This window comes from Saccopteryx leptura, chromosome 1 (assembly GCF_036850995.1).
Source record: "Saccopteryx leptura isolate mSacLep1 chromosome 1, mSacLep1_pri_phased_curated, whole genome shotgun sequence".
In the NCBI taxonomy this organism is placed as follows: Eukaryota; Metazoa; Chordata; class Mammalia; order Chiroptera; family Emballonuridae; genus Saccopteryx; species Saccopteryx leptura.
The window spans coordinates 163,331,667-163,346,628 of record NC_089503.1 but is presented as its reverse complement, the minus strand read 5'-3'; the positions used below and the strand labels follow the sequence as shown (position 1 = coordinate 163,346,628).

The 14,962-nt window shown below is 56.8% G+C and overlaps 1 protein-coding gene across 6 annotated transcripts in view; it reads right to left on the bottom strand.

Annotated features, from left to right (window-relative positions):
• Positions 1 to 14,962, bottom strand: part of KIF21B (kinesin family member 21B) — a 40,351-nt gene that overhangs the window by 13,973 nt on the left and 11,416 nt on the right. For 4 of the 6 annotated variants that reach the window (XM_066379851.1, XM_066379852.1, XM_066379847.1 and 1 more), the window contains exons 4-24: positions 13,022 to 13,171; positions 12,795 to 12,929; positions 12,510 to 12,677; positions 12,308 to 12,423; positions 11,649 to 11,844; positions 10,507 to 10,696; positions 9,784 to 9,847; positions 9,464 to 9,682; positions 9,064 to 9,154; positions 8,533 to 8,650; positions 7,620 to 7,811; positions 5,663 to 5,862; positions 4,048 to 4,155; positions 3,667 to 3,735; positions 3,057 to 3,289; positions 2,796 to 2,943; positions 2,416 to 2,607; positions 2,206 to 2,307; positions 901 to 1,066; positions 663 to 714; positions 473 to 530 (exon numbers count right to left, since the gene is read on the bottom strand). In XM_066379851.1, the coding sequence (XP_066235948.1) occupies positions 473 to 530; positions 663 to 714; positions 901 to 1,066; positions 2,206 to 2,307; positions 2,416 to 2,607; positions 2,796 to 2,943; positions 3,057 to 3,289; positions 3,667 to 3,735; positions 4,048 to 4,155; positions 5,663 to 5,862; positions 7,620 to 7,811; positions 8,533 to 8,650; positions 9,064 to 9,154; positions 9,464 to 9,682; positions 9,784 to 9,847; positions 10,507 to 10,696; positions 11,649 to 11,844; positions 12,308 to 12,423; positions 12,510 to 12,677; positions 12,795 to 12,929; positions 13,022 to 13,171 (2,967 nt within the window). Of the gene's footprint in view, positions 1 to 472; positions 531 to 662; positions 715 to 900; positions 1,067 to 2,205; positions 2,308 to 2,415; positions 2,608 to 2,795; positions 2,944 to 3,056; positions 3,290 to 3,666; positions 3,736 to 4,047; positions 4,156 to 5,662; positions 5,863 to 7,619; positions 7,812 to 8,532; positions 8,651 to 9,063; positions 9,155 to 9,463; positions 9,683 to 9,783; positions 9,848 to 10,506; positions 10,697 to 11,594; positions 11,845 to 12,307; positions 12,424 to 12,509; positions 12,678 to 12,794; positions 12,930 to 13,021; positions 13,172 to 14,962 lie in introns of all 6 variants that reach the window. The other 2 variants (XM_066379846.1, XM_066379849.1) reach the window with 1 other exon arrangement.

Here is a 14,962-nt window from a genome sequence, read left to right as displayed (position 1 = left end):
GCTCCCCAGCTAATCAGTTTATCCCGAACTCTGCACAACTGCCTCTTCAATAAAGCCCATTTCTTGGTTCAAGCTGGCTGACTGCACCCTCCCTGGTGTGTAAAGCCCCTCTCTGCTGATCCCTGCTGGTGACCGACAGTCTGCACATACGATAACCGGAGGTCTAGTTAGTCTCTGACTCAGGTCTGGGGTGGGGGAGAAGCAGATTTTGAACCTGGGGCCTCTGGCTATGGTGACGACACCAAGTGGTGGCTCTGGCCATTTCTCCCATCTCTCACCCTCTTTAAAAAGGAATGGGCGGTGCCAGGTTACACATCTGCACCCCTGACCTCCTTTAACTCCAGGCTAGGTCCTTTTAGGACTGCCATCCCCGCTCGAGGCAACACTGGTGGAAGCCAGGGGTGAGGGCAGAGCCACGGGAGGTGGGGACCAGGCCCCTCTGTAGCTTCACCTGCCTCCAGATGGGACTCACCTTGAACTTGAAATCGTCATGGCTGGTGGAGCCTTTCATGGTGAATGACTGGGAGATGCTAAGGAGGAAGCAGAGGGTGTTCAGAAGAGCATGCACCCTGGTGCTCCAGGACCTAGACTCATGGGCCCCAAAGAGCCCCCAGCCCCAGGTATGTGCTGAGCTGCCTCTCACTCCTGATGTGGGGACTCACCTCCCCTCGGAGAACTCCGAGACCTCCTCATCGGTGCTGGCGTAGCCATTCTCTAGAGAGGGGGTGGGGGGATCAGGACATGAGAGGCTCCTAGAGTGAGATATCCATCCCGCATCTTGCCCACTGGGATCAGACGGGCAAGAGTTTGGGGGAAGTGAGGGTCCTGGGGTCGAAGCCGGGAGCACTGGGGGTTCCCAGGAGCCGTGAGGCCTATGCCTGTCCAACACCCCCTGCATACCCTGCTGCACATTGTAAATGAGGGCCTGCAGCTCGGGGTGGGCCTCCGCCTTCTCCCGCAGGGCGTCCAGGAGGAGGTGGTTCTGGGAGGAGCCTGCAAGGTCCGTCTGCCTCAGCCGTCCCTCCAGCAGCCGGATCTGGGCCTCCTTCTGGGCCACCTGCAGCCCCTGCAGGCAGGGAGCAAGGCCTGGTTGACCCTTCCTGGTCATGGGCACCCCGTTACTGCCCTCACACCACCTGCTCCCTGTGAGACACCCTGGAGGGGCCCCCATAACTCACAGATATCACCTTGTGCCTGTCATAGGCCTGAGATGCACCCCTGGCCCCCTTAACGTTCCCCACACATAGACACTTGTGGAGGTCACCTAGGACACCTCCTGTTATGTGCCCCCCCAAATTAATGGGCTGACACTGTGACCCCCTAGGACCTCAGAATGTGGCTATATTGAAGAGACAGTCTTTAAAGAGATTAAATTAAATGGGGTCTTTAGGATGGACCCTATTCCATAGGACTGGTGTCCTTATAAGAGATTAGACATACACAGAAGGACGACTGGGCAAAGGGATAAGATGGCCATCTACAAGCCAAGCAGAGAGGCCTCAGAGGAAATGGACCCTGCCCTCATCTCAGACATCCAGCCTTCAGAGCTGTGAGCAGATAAGTCTCTGTGGTTTAGGCCTTCCAGCTGGTGACCACAGCAGCCCAAGCTGACTCAACCCCAAAGACAAAAAGCAGTGAGCTGAGTGCCCACCGGGGCGGGTCAGGAGGCGGGAGGGCAGGCTCCTGCCCCTGCCCAGAGTGGTACCGCAGACATGCCAGATGGTGCCCATCCCCAAAGACCACAGCTCAGGGCAAGGAAGCACATCTGGCCAGCTCTCTGCCCAGCAGGGAAGAGAGAGCACAAGACACGCCCAGGGACACTTGGTGTCCCAGCACAAACCGTCCTGGGTGGAATGTGGTCCACCCATCTGTCTCCGCTGCCACACCTCAGCACCCATACACATCCTTTCCCTCCACCTCCTGCAGACTCAAGCCCAGCCCTGCTCCGGACGGGTTCGGGCCAGTACGTCGGGTCCCCTTTAATGGAGGCCCTGCCGTGAGCCAGGCACCAGGCCAAGTCCCTCGTGTGCGTCATCTCGTTGAAGCCCCGGAACAAGCCACACGCTCAGTATGTCATCACCCCTGTGTTCTGGCCTGGAACTGGGGCTGGGAATTGAGGCAGCTTGCCCGAGCCTGTCAGTGATGTGGGGCTCAGAAGCCAAGCTGGGGGGAGGGTCCCTGCCTGGGAGGCGCGCTCTGGCCCACCTTGTCGATGGACGCCTTCAGGAAGTTGTCTAGCAGCAGGCGGGCTTCAGCCAGTGAGCAGGAGCTGATGACCACCGAAGTGTCCGTGGAGTCCAGCTCCTCCTGGGACCAGGAGGCAGAGGGTCCTTGTTGTCACCAGGGTGGCCCCTTCCCCATGTTCCACGCATGCCTAACCTCCATCTGCCCACCTGCCCACCAGCCCTGTGGCACCTTGGTCTCCTCTAGCTGCACGATGGTGGCCTGGCAGTCCGAGATGCTGTCATTAATGTAGTCGATGTTGGCCGCCAGCACCTCAATCTCCTCGGACAGCTCCTGAAGCCCCTTTTCCTTTGGGCTCTCAGCCTGTAGCTGCTCCCGCTTCCTCCGCAGCGCCTCCTGTAGGAGGAACAGCTCCTCCCTTTTCTGGGGGGTAGGGAGAGGCCTCAGGGTGTTGTCCAGCCCAGCCCATAGTGGCCCCCCAGCCTGGCCTGGCATCTTGGGGACCCCAGAGCCACCACGTGGAGCAGGGGTGGAGGCGGGGCCAGACCAGCTCAAAGCGAGAGTGGACAGAGGGCAGGGCGGAGGCGGGAGGGCGGGGAGGCCATGCCCACCTTGATGAGCCGCTCCATGTCGGCCTCCAGGTTGACGATGGTCATCCTTTGCATGACGATGTCGATGATCCTCCGCTCCAGGGACTGCCACTTGAGCCGCGCGGCCTTGCTGAAGCTTTGGCCAGCCCCCTTCTTCTGGAACTTCTTTCTGGAGACCCAGGTGGATGGGGAGCTGAGGAGCTGAGCCACCAGGCCACTACCTGGCCATGCTTCCCCGGCCCTGTCCGATTCCCAGGCTTGGGTCTGGCCTGTCCACCTCACCTGGCAGGGCGGGCACCGTGGACAGTGGACGCAGGGTGGTCCCCTAGGAAGTGGTTGATATTTCGGTTCCACTGGCGTACGATGCTGGAGACGGAGCGGGCCCCCGACTCGGCCTCCGACGAGGTGGTGCTGGCTGACACCTCGGCCCCCGAGTCCAGCATAGGTGGCTTCAGCCCCACGCGCCCTGCCACCCGCTCAGACATGGGCTTGGCCAGACGCCTCAGTGCAGAAACCTGGGGGGCCATCAAAAGAGAGAGCCGGTGAACACTGTCTCCAGAGCCCAGAAAATGCCCAGGTTGGGAGTGGGGTCAGGTAGGGAGACCATAGAGGCCCCTTCATCCTGACCTGGGGATGGAACTTAGAAAGGGGCCTCTGTTTGTTGTGAAATGAACAGAAGAGAGAATTCTACCTTTTTTCTTTTTTTTTAAATTAATAACTTGGGCATTTGGGAGGAGAGCTTATACAGCCTTCCCTCTGGCCTCAGCCCAGGTCACAGCTTGAGTCTGCAGGAAAGTATAAAGCCAGGGCCCTGGGCTGGTCACGCAACTCTGGCAGAATCAGAGCGGGGGTGGGGGGGTGTGTGTGGCTGCTGGAGAGCCACCTTGCTCACCTCCTGGGTCTTCCTCCTCAGGACCAGTTCCTGCTGCCGCTTCTGGGACTCCAGAGCTCGGATCTGGAACTTCAGGGTGGAGAAGAGGGGCCTCATTCAGGGCCGGGTGGTAAAGACCTTGTAGGGGAAACCCTGGGCCTCCGGGCCCAAACTTACTGATCAAATGGGCCCTGGAGCATGGCCTCTGTCCCAGAGGTCACAGCAGCCCCTCTCTCTGCAAGGACAGCTCTCTGGCCTCTCGTCCCTACTGTGATGAGGAGTCTGCAAGCCGCACGGTTGTGGCTCTGCTTGCTGGTGACCTCGGGCAGGTCCCTTGCCTGAGCATCGCAGGGCTGGACCACAGCCTGCAAGGCCCGGGACACTTGGTGGGGGTGCCCTCACCTCCTGCCGCCGCTGCTCCTTCTTCAGCTGCGCGATCTCCCGGTTCCTTTTGGTCTCCACCAGCCGCCGTCGCTGCTGCTCCTCACGCATCTGCTTCATCAGAGCCACCTGGGATGGGCAGAGAGGGCAGAGGACAGGGTTGAGTAGGTAGTACACACTCTGGGTGGCTGACCTGGCAGCACTTGAAGTCTGCCCCCTTATTCCTCTGTAGGAGCTGACGCTGCCCCACCTCCTGGGTAACCTGAGAAGAGGAGTGGCCTTCCTGCCAGCCCAGCTGTGTCCACCCCTGGCCCCTACTGCTCCAAACATCATGGTCCTGGGTCCCTCTTACCCAAAGCCATCACCCTGGGTCTGGCCATCCTGGGACCAGCCCAGGTGGCTGGAGGCAAGTGACCAGATTGGGACAGAGCACTTCCTCCCTCCTGACAAGTGTGCTGCTGACGGGTGTGGGGGTGGGGTGGGGGGGTAGGGTTGGGCTGACCCAGGGCCAGGCTCATGGGGACGACAGTAACACCAGCATCGTTCCCGGAGACCAGGCCACACACAGGCACTGGCCTCGTGGTAATCGCACAGGACAGGCATATCAACAAGGTAATGAGCCCAGAGAGAAAAAAATGGCTTCAAATCATACAACCAAATAAATATAATTAATAAAGTATTGTTACTATATTATTATACATGATACTTATCACAGGCAAAGGTTGTATACACTAGAGGCCTCATATACACTGCTGACCCTTGAACAATGCAGGGGTCAGGGTACCAACCAATGCAGATAAAAACCCATGTGTAACATCTTTTCTTAAAATTTTTATTAATTTTAATTTATTGTGTTAACATGGATTCAAGTGTCCCATTCAATAAACTTCCTCACCCCCAACCCCCTTGCCCCCGTTACCCCATGTGTAACTTCTGACTCCTCCAAAAAGTAACTACCAAGGACCTAAAGTTGACTGGAAATTTACTGAAAACATAAACCATCGATGAATGTATGTTTTATGTTATATTATTACTATATTATACACACTGTATTATACACACTATCCCTACAATGAAATAAGCTAGAGCAGCGGTTCTCAACCTGTGGGTCGCGACCCCAGCGGGGGTCGAACGACCAAAACACAGGGGTCGCCTAAAGCCATCGGAAAATACATATTTATTATACAATACATTTTAAAATAAAATATGTATTTCCGATAGCTTTAGGCGACCCCTGTATTTTGGTTATTCAACCCCCACCGGGGTCGCAACCCATAGGTTGAGAACCGCTGAGCTAGAGAAACATTATTAAGAGAAATGTTAATAAACGTAAACACATTTACACTATTTGTTGAAAAAAGTCTGTGTATAAGTGGACCACGTGGTTCAGGGTCCCGTGTTGTTCAGGGTCAACTGTACCTGGTGCAGAGACAATGGCGATGAAGCATCCCCCAGGGGGCAGTGTTGAGTGGGGTTTCCTGGAGACCCTGGGCTCTACTAGGGGCGGGTGTTTCACCTGGATGAGCACCCAGGACCAGGCTGGAGTGAGCCAGGCAAGATCGCCCATGTGGACGGCGAGGGCTGTTTGATGCGGTAAGAGGATCATAAGGTGACACCCCACAGCCCGGGCCCCTACCTTGGCCTTCTTCATCTCAGCCACCTCGGCCTGCAGCTTCTTCAGCTCCCTCTCGTAGCGAGACTGGTTCTTGAGCAGCCGGGCGTGCTCTTTCTGCGCGGCCTGCAGCTTCTGCAGGTCCCGGTGCATTTCCCGCAGCCTCTTCTCATAGTCTGCCTTGATCTTATTGGCCTTCTCCTCTGTGTAGCACTCCATGGTGCCTGGGGACAGCAAGACACAGGCAGTAATCAGGGTGGCACCCCCTGGACCACATCCCCCTGCATGACCTTGGGGAGGTCACGCCCCTCTCTGCACCTGAGTTTTGATTTAAACAATGGAGAGGTCAGACTGGAAGATGCCCAAGGCCTGCTCTGCTCAGCATACTATGGACTTTGAGGGGTGTTTTTGTCTTGAAATCTCTGAGCTCCTGGCCACCAGCTTCCCGTGAGGGCCCTTGAAGGCCCTCATGCTGGCTCAGTTCTAACCCAGAATGGGAGGAAAGGGTGGGGCCAGTCGGAAGGGTTAGAGTGACAAGGGAGGGCTGGAGTCAACGAAATAAGCTGATGCTCCACCCTTGACCTTTTCTCCTGCACTGCAGCCCTCTCCCCATGACCTCCACAGCCGTCTCAGGCCCCACCCTCACTCTCGCAGCCTTCCTTATCTCAGGGGTGTCCTCACGGTCCTTCCAGAGGCTCCCAGCCTGCAGGCTTCCTCAGCTCTCCCCTTTCAATGCCCCCACCCATCAATAACAAAATCTTTGTTTCTCCCTTAAAAACACACCCAGAACTGACCACTCCTCACCACCTCCTGCCCCAAGTCACTGGGATCCTTATAGGGGTTTCCTAACTGTCCCCAATCTTCCATGTTTGTTCCCCTCCCCAAGAGACTCAGTGATCTCTGCAAAATGCTTCTAAAATTTACATCCTGTTCTTCTCCCAAGTCTACCCCTTCCTCATTTCCCTCAGAGGACACGGCAACATCCCTACCAGGACCAGCACATCCAGGCCCATCTCTCTCTGATCTCTCTTGCTGTGGGCCCTCTCCACCATACTCTGGCCATCTGTCCCCTCATCATTGCACCAACAGCCAGGCACATAGCCACCTTAGGATTTGGCATCTTCTGTTCCCTCTTCTGCCTGGAATGCCCTTCCCCACACTCATCCTGCTCAAGCACTGTCTCACCTCCTTCTCCGCACTCATGTCACCTCCTCAGTGAAGTCTTCCAGGATTGTCCTTTCAAAACCAGCCTGCTGCCAAGCACTCCTATTCTCCTTTCCCCTGCTGTATTTCCATAATACTTATCACTGTCTCGCACGCTAAGGTCCTGCTTATCTTACTTCTGCCTGTCTGTCCACCAGAACGTACACTCCATGACCCCAGGGACCTCATTCCCTCTAGGACCTCCAGCACCTAAGATAAGGTCTGCTCCATGAGAGGTCTGCTGAGTAAGTGGCTGAAGGACTGACTGAATGAATCAAGGGCAGGGTAAGAAAGACAGAGTGTGAGCAGTCAGTTTGTAAATAGGCTCAAAGAAAACACCCCAGGAACTGAACACAGGAAAAAAGGTTTTGGAGTGTCATGTGTGTGTGCCTGCAGATATGAGAGATTCTAACATTTAAGATGGCAGTAAAGAAAAAAATAAACTAAATTAAAATGTGGCATAGAAGCCCTAGTCAGACAGCTCAGTTGGTTAGAGCATCATCTTAATATGCAGAGGTTGCCAGTTCGATCATTGGTCAGGGCACATACAAAAACAGTTCAATGTTTATGTCTGTCTCTCTAAAATCAGTGAATAATTTTTTAAAAATGTGGCATAGAACTAAGATTATACATAAGAGCCGTTTGACTGTGGTCAAAGGGTACCGCCCAAAGGTTAGAAACCCTACTCAGGAAATCGGTAAATCCCAGATGCCAGTGGGTGGGGCCTTGCACAGGGGCGGGGCCTGAGTTCCAGGCGGGGCAATGGGCGGGGCCTCACTGAGGTTCTGCAGCACGCGGTCCCGCTCCAGCTGTGTGTCCCGGATCTTGTTCTGCAGTAGGATCAGCTTCTCCTCATACTGGTGCTTGAGCGTCTGCAGCCGCCGCTGGCTGTTTTCCAACTCGTCGATCAGCTTCTGCTTGATCTCGATCTCGCACGTCAGGTCAGCTAGATCAGCCTGGAAGTTCACCTCTGTGGGGCAGAGACACCGGCCTGACCTCGGGCACCGGGGCGAGGGGTGGACAGGCGGAGGGGCTGGGGGCTTTCCAATGGTCAACCACCATCAGGCGATGGCTAGAGGCTGCAGGAAACGACAGCTCCCGCAGTGCCTAGGTGCTGTCAGATGGGAAAGCACATTGAAGGGGCAGCCCCTGAAATTCAAGGCCCAGTGGGAGGTCCTAGCATGCACCCCAGAGGCACTGTCCTTCCGCCTAGAGGACATGGGAGGCAGCTGGGTGGAGGAGGGAGAGAGGACCGGGAGCAACCAGCAGGGCTCTGTGTCCAAGATAGCAGCGGGAAAGAACTGAAGCAGCAGGGGTCCCAAAGAGAAGGGGGCCTTCCCACTAGCCAGCCCTGTACTGACCACACTGCTCTGTAGGGCAAGCTCGCTGACCTCTCTGAGCTTGCCCTACAGAGCAGTCTGGGGACAGTGCCCCACAGCTTGCACAGGGAGGTCATGAGGACCAGGAAAACTGGGTCACCGTCCAGCTTGGCACAGAAGGGAAGGTAGGAGCGCTCAGGCAGTTATTACCGCTGTGCCGCCTGCTGTTCTTGGTTTCATATCCAAGGCTCTGGGCCCTGAACACCCATTGTCTCTGAAGTCTGTAGAATCAAGGGGACCTGCCCCCACCCCAGGGGTATCTGGCTCAGGTTCTTCTAACCAGAAAGTCCGCCCGAGCCCAGGCACACGCACCCTTCCCCTCGGCATCCGAGTCTGAATCCACCAGGCTCTCCTCACTGCCTGAGTCCTCATCCTCGTCATCGCGTCCCTCCTCCTCCTCGCAGCCACTCTCGTCTGGATCTTCCTCCTCCTGGGCACCAAGTGCTGTTAGGGTGGACTGGAGGTCCCTCCCCACATGGGCTGGACTGGGCCTCAGGGCAGGGGCGCCCAGCAGCAGAAGCCAGTCCGGACAATGCCGCAGGTATGTCAGGGGGGTGGTAAATGGGGAGGCCACAGTCGGGGTCCCTGGTGCTCATCCTTGTTCTGGGAGGGTACTTCCCACCCCCTACCTCCCCCAAGCAGCCTGGGCAGAGCCCCCTGAGAGAGCACCCCACCTCTCACATTGGGCTGAGGAGGGGCACAAAGGGATGGTGATCACCATGGTAACCAGGAAGCGACATGAGGAGGCAGACCATGTCCCTCCTCTCCACACAGGAGATGATGGGGCCCCACCCAGCAGGAAGGGGATGAGCATGAGGAACTAAGGGAAGGGGGGACCCTCACCTCCTCCACCTCATTGTCCTCATTCTCATCCGTCTCCTCACTGTTTTCCTGTTGGAGTTTTGCCCTCTTTTTGAAGGCCTCCTTCTCTGGGCTGCCCAGGAGTGAAGGGTAGGCCGGGTTAGGGAACTAAACCTGCCCGAGTACGTGGGTGGGGTGGGAGAGGCAGGTCTTGTCCAGAGGTCATAGGATGGGACTGGGCTCCTGCTCTGCAGTCTGTCCAGTCTTCCATAGCCCCCCACCCAGAGTTAACCCTCCCTTTCCTGGGGGGAGTACAGCAATAGGGAAAGGTGGGGGGCCTCTGCCCGGAAGGCTGGGTCAGTTTGCTCAGTGAGTCCCCAGGTAACCCTGGGCAACATCCTCCTGGGGGGCCACCTGGTGAGGTGATAGGCTCCTCACTCACCTCTTTCTCCGCTGCCTGACCTCCTTCTTCTTGAGACGCTCCAGGTCCTGCTTGGCCCTGCGGATCACCTCGGAGGCATCCTCCATGGAGCTGGCTGGGCTGCCCCCGAAGCCCGGAGTGGCCGGAGACATGCCCAGGGAGTAGGGGCCTCGCACTGAGGCCCGAGAGAGGCTGCGACGCAGGGACTCGTTCATGGCCTCACTTTCCAAGAGCTTTGTCCTGTGGGGAGGGCGGGGGTGAGCTGGATGAGCCGGGTCACAGATGCCAAGGCCCTCGCCCCCTACCCCCTTGGTGATCCCAGGTTTGCTGGGCTCCCTCACCGCAGCTCCTCAATCTCCCGGATGTAGCTCTGAATCAGGGCACCGATGGCCTCGTTGCCGTCACCTGGGGGGAGAAGTAACAGAAGGACCTTCAGCTCTAAACTGGGGGCCTTGCACCTGCACCTCCCACAGGGGCACACACCCGGGCCTTTTCCAGAGAGGAACCTGCATCAGAGAAAGACCTGACCGGGGCACAGATATGTACGAGCACCGTCGGTGAGAGCAAGACACTGGTCACAGCCCTCAGCAGAGGGCTATCACCACAAATGATTCACCACCACCACGAATGGGACACGGCAGTTTAAAAGAAGTAGGTAGTTGATAGGGTTTAACATTGCAAAGGTCCCTGAAGTATAATGCTGGCTGAAAAGGGGAAGTCATAGGACACGTGACCTCATATGCAGAAAAGGAAGAAGCGTACATTCACAGCACACACATGAGTATGTCGGGATATACATCCATCCTGGGAGCAAATGTTCGGGGAAAGGTACAGGGAGATTGGCACCCGGCTGCTCAGAGGCTCTAACTGATAGAGAGGGGTGGAGAGTTTGGGGAGAGAGGTTTAACTTTTCACCTTATATATGCTTGTTATTAAAAAAAAAAAAAAAAAAGTTAAAATACTTGGGGAAAAAATGCATGAATTGATCTGTGAACTGACTGGCTGGCCTAGCCTGCCCATATTATGGCCGGGTATGGAGAGCTGGCCAAGGGCACCTGACTCACCAGCCTTGGCCAGAAGCAGGTTGGCCTCCTGGCTCATGAGCTGGGTGACACGGTTGTTGATGGTGTCGATGGCCTCTTGCATGGCCTTCACCCGCAGGCGCAAAGCCCCATTCTCCTTCTGCAGCATGGCATTCTCCCGAAACAGGTCGCTGTAGCCCTCGCTGCCGTCCTCTCCAATCACCCTCTTGCCCTGGGAGGAGGGGCAGCAGGGAGCAGTCAGGTGCCAGAGCTCCCAGGGAAGGGAGGGGGTGACGGTGCTCCAGCCCCTGCCCCAAGGTTCCTAGAACACAGCTCCTGTCTCCCATGCCCAGAAACCCTACATGGCTCCCCATGACAACAGAAAAGTTCAAAATTTGTGACTAGCCATTCTGGGCCTCCCACAATGTGACCTTGACCTTCCTTTCCACGGCTCACCTTTCTGTCTCCACACACTCTAATCCGAGAGTCAAACCCTTGGGGATCTGGGCAGTTGGTATAAATGAATAAGTCAGTCTGGGTGTTATATAATAGGGAGTGGTGGGGATTGGGGCAAACAGAATCCCAGACTCAGTCTCAAAGGGGCAGCTGCTACATCCCTCCAACCAACTTAGTGCCCTGTGTTGTGACATCTTCAAGTGTTTAAAGAAAAACAGAAACTCCCCAATTTTTTTAAAAAAAGGAAACTAAGTTGCATTCCTTTAAAACCAAGGGCAAGTCAAACCAAAACCCACTTGTGTGCCAGACCTAGGCCATGGACCACCAGCTGGTGACTTCTGCCTTAGTCACATGGAATTGGGCACGTCCCTAAAGGCACCAAGTTTTTCCATCTTTGTTGCCTTCTGCATGGCATACTCATATCGTACAATGCCTGCCCCACCTGCTTTTGCTGATATCTCATTCCTTCTTCAACTTCCATGTAAAACGCCTCCTCCTCCATGAAGCCCTTTCTGACCACCTGAGGAAGTAGGTCCAACGCTCTCCTCTGCCTCCCCCAACCACTGGACCCAGCACACTGGACTACTCAGGTGGTCCCGTCCACTATTCTTATTCTGTGCTGCAGTCTAGGAGTCTCATCAACACAGCAGACATGAAAACACCAAGCAGAGCACCTGTCCTGTCATGAGGTCCATATGACACAGGTGGAGAGCCGGGCGCAAGCTCACCGCCTTGTACTCCATGAGCTCCATCTGCAGACGAGCGATCTCAGCCCGCAGCGCGCTGATCTGCTGGCTGGTCTTGTCCTGATTCACCACCACCTTGTTCTTGATGTTTCGTGCCCGGTTGGCGTATTTGAGTGTGTTGAGCGTCTCCATGAAATCCCGGTCCGAGGGGCTCACACAGGCGATCATGATGGTCTGGCTGAGGAGGAGAAGCAGGGTGGAGTGAGGGTCCAGGGGCACAACCGGCCCCCCCAGAAGCATGGGCTCAGAGCAGAGTGCCTGGTCCACCCCCTCCCCCATGGTAGTAACGCCTGAGGACCAGGGACGTGGGGACCCAGACCACCTATAGAGCAGGTTACTTGCAGCGCTGGGGAGACTGTGACATTTCAGCACAGCAGTGACAGCCTTACCCTTTCCTGCCTAATACCCAATCTGGTCTCTCTCACTTCCTTTAGGACTAACGCCCCCTGTTATGTCAACAAGTAAACTGAATCCCATCAGAGAGACAAAGGTCTGGGGCATCTCAAGGCTCCTATGTTCTTCCACGCTGCAGCCCAGAGTGGGAAGGTCTCCTTACCCTGGAGCCTTCACACTCAAACCCTCACTTCCTGTTCCCCAGGAAGCCCAGCCTCCAGCCCTTCCTAGGGGGGCTGACTGGGTACCTGTTGCCCCCCAGCGAGTCCTGAAGGAGCCGAGTGAGCTTGGAGTCCCTGTAAGGCACATGGACCACCTTCTTGCTCTGGTCGCCCAAGGCGCTGATGACGTTGCCCAAGGCCAACTGTGAAGACAGAGCCCAGCACTGGAGAGGCACTCGGGGGACGGCACAGCCCCCGAGCCACCTGTATCTCCTTGCCCTGTGCCTACCAGGCCGCAGTTGATGGAGATGCCTTCCTTGGCCCGCTCGCCAGTGGCCCCCGTCCGCTTCAGCCGCTCTGAGCCGGCCAAGTCCACGAAGTGAAACTTGGCCGTGAGCGTTTCATACTCTCTTGTGGGAGCTGTACCCTCAGGAAGCCCCGACACCGTCTCGGTCACCTGCAGCAGAAGGCAGAGGCTGAGCCAGGTTTCGGTGCACCTGCAGCTCACAATGCCTGGCTCCTCCCTCCTCCGCCCTCTGGAACCGTCCCTCACACTGGGCCCCATGCTCCTCACCAGGTTGGTCTGGGCGCACACACGCATCTGGCACAGGTGGATGGTGAAGATGGCATGAGAACGGGAGCTCTGCACGTTCATCTGGGTGCTGGCCGTGGTGCGTGACAGGGCCCCCTGCCTCAGGCACTGGATCAGCTGGGGAGGGAGGTGGCAGTGAGGACCCTGGCAGCCAGCCATGGTGCCCTCTCTGCCTGCCCCAACCCCGCCCCCCGCCCCAGCACGCTCACCTCCTCCTCGGAGTTGATGAGGCGGGATGTGACGCCGGTGGTATAGATGCTGCCATTGGCATCCTCATGGATCTTGATGTTGGACCTGCGGTGACGGGCATCAGGGTCGCGGGTGCCATCGAACAGGTCCAGGATCTCCTCGTTGTAGAGCTGTGCAGGGGGAAGAGGCAGCTGCTAGGCTCGGGGGGCCATGGCCTGGGGCCCCAGTGACTTCCTCACATCGATGAGCCAGCTCCATCCTGCAGATGTGTAAACCTGAGGCTCTGGGAGGTTAACTGGCCAGCCCTAGTGCCCTCTGGTTCTGGGTTCTACCACCTTTCTCCTAGGCAGAGGTGGGGACAGTTGGGCCCTGGGGAGGACCATACTGAGGCTGCTCTTCCCCAAGAAGCCAGCATGCAGAAGTCACAGCAGAGGGCTAGGGACCCAAGGGGCACAAGGAGATTTGGGCCCTAGATATAGATGAGGACACAATCCTATGTCACTGGTTGGGAATGAAGGTGGGGATGTGGTCCCAAATTAGGGTAGGGAAGCAGAGCTTGGTGGGGACTGTGGGAGCAGCACCCTGATAGGGACTGTCCCTGGGGGTCTGGGTGACGGCTCCCTCACAGTGGGGGAGGGACATGTCTGTGTGTCCTACACTCAGGAGACAGAGTGGCCCAGCCTCCTGGGGAGACTGTCACGGGGAGGGAGGCTTGCCAAGAGCAGTCACCCCATTTCAGATGGTCTCAGCCTCAGACATACCTGTATTGGGAATCGCTAGCAGGGGGAATGTCACCTGCGGAAGGGCTAGGATGCTCACCAGGCAGGGTGCTGGGGCCGGGGAGCGGGGAAAGGGACCCGGAAGCTGGGTCAGCAGCCAACAGAATCCTGCAGGGGGAGGGGCAGGCTGCAGTCCTCTGACATCCAAGGCTGTGATGGTCTCAAAAGGGACAGAAATACCCATAGGAAGGGGAAGAGGAAACGGAAGGGGACGGGTGCAGATGAGGATGCCAGGGTGTCTGTCGGGACAGACATGGCATCGTTTAACCCCTTGTGGTTCACCCCTTGACATGGGTTTTCTAGGAACTGGCAATCCCTTTGGGGATCTCCATGGCAACAGGATGCAGAGAGGAGGACAGCAAAGGGATGAGCTTATACAGATTCACAGCGGTGGCACAGACAGACAGACAGACAGACACACACACACACACACACACATAGATACACACCAAGGCAGCCATTGTATCAGAGCAAATGTCCAGAAGGACACAAGAAAACTCTCTCAAGTCTAAACACAGGGTCGCCCAAGGGGAATGCAGCCGCACTGTATGCCTGGGAAAGAACAATTATGGAGCAGTGGGCAGGGTTGGAGTGTGGTGAGGGCAACCTGGGCACAGATGGAGCATAGGGCAGATGTGGTGAGAACTTCGTGCCAAGGGGTCTCAGAGCTGGACTATCAGATGCTGATAAGCAGAGGTGCCTAATTCCAGTGTTCCAAAGGAGGCCTATGGTCAGTCAGGCACTCTTGAGAGTATCCAGGTCCACTTGCCTACCCAGAGACCCTTCTCAGAAGCCCGTGTCCAGGCTGCAGGTCCCCTCCTCCACCCCAAAGCCCCTAGCGGCCACAATCCCCAGCCTTGGCACTCTGACATTCTCCCAGAGTGTGGCAGGCCCCTTCTGGAGGACCTTCCTTCCTGGGGTCAGGGAAGACGCAGAGGGTCAGGAAGGGCCTCAGCCAGCAAGGCGCAGGGCAGGCTGCTCTCAGGCTGGAAGGCCAGTCAGATGGGCGAGCACCCCAGTTCTCACTAGAATCTAGGCATGCCCCTCTACATCACCTTCTCAGAGCCCGTACTGAAATACATTGTCACCCCACTGTGCAGAGTCCTGAAATGACTTGCCCAAGGTCACATGGCTAATAAGTGTCCACATTGAGAATCAGTCAGGGTGTGAAGATCCCGTAGC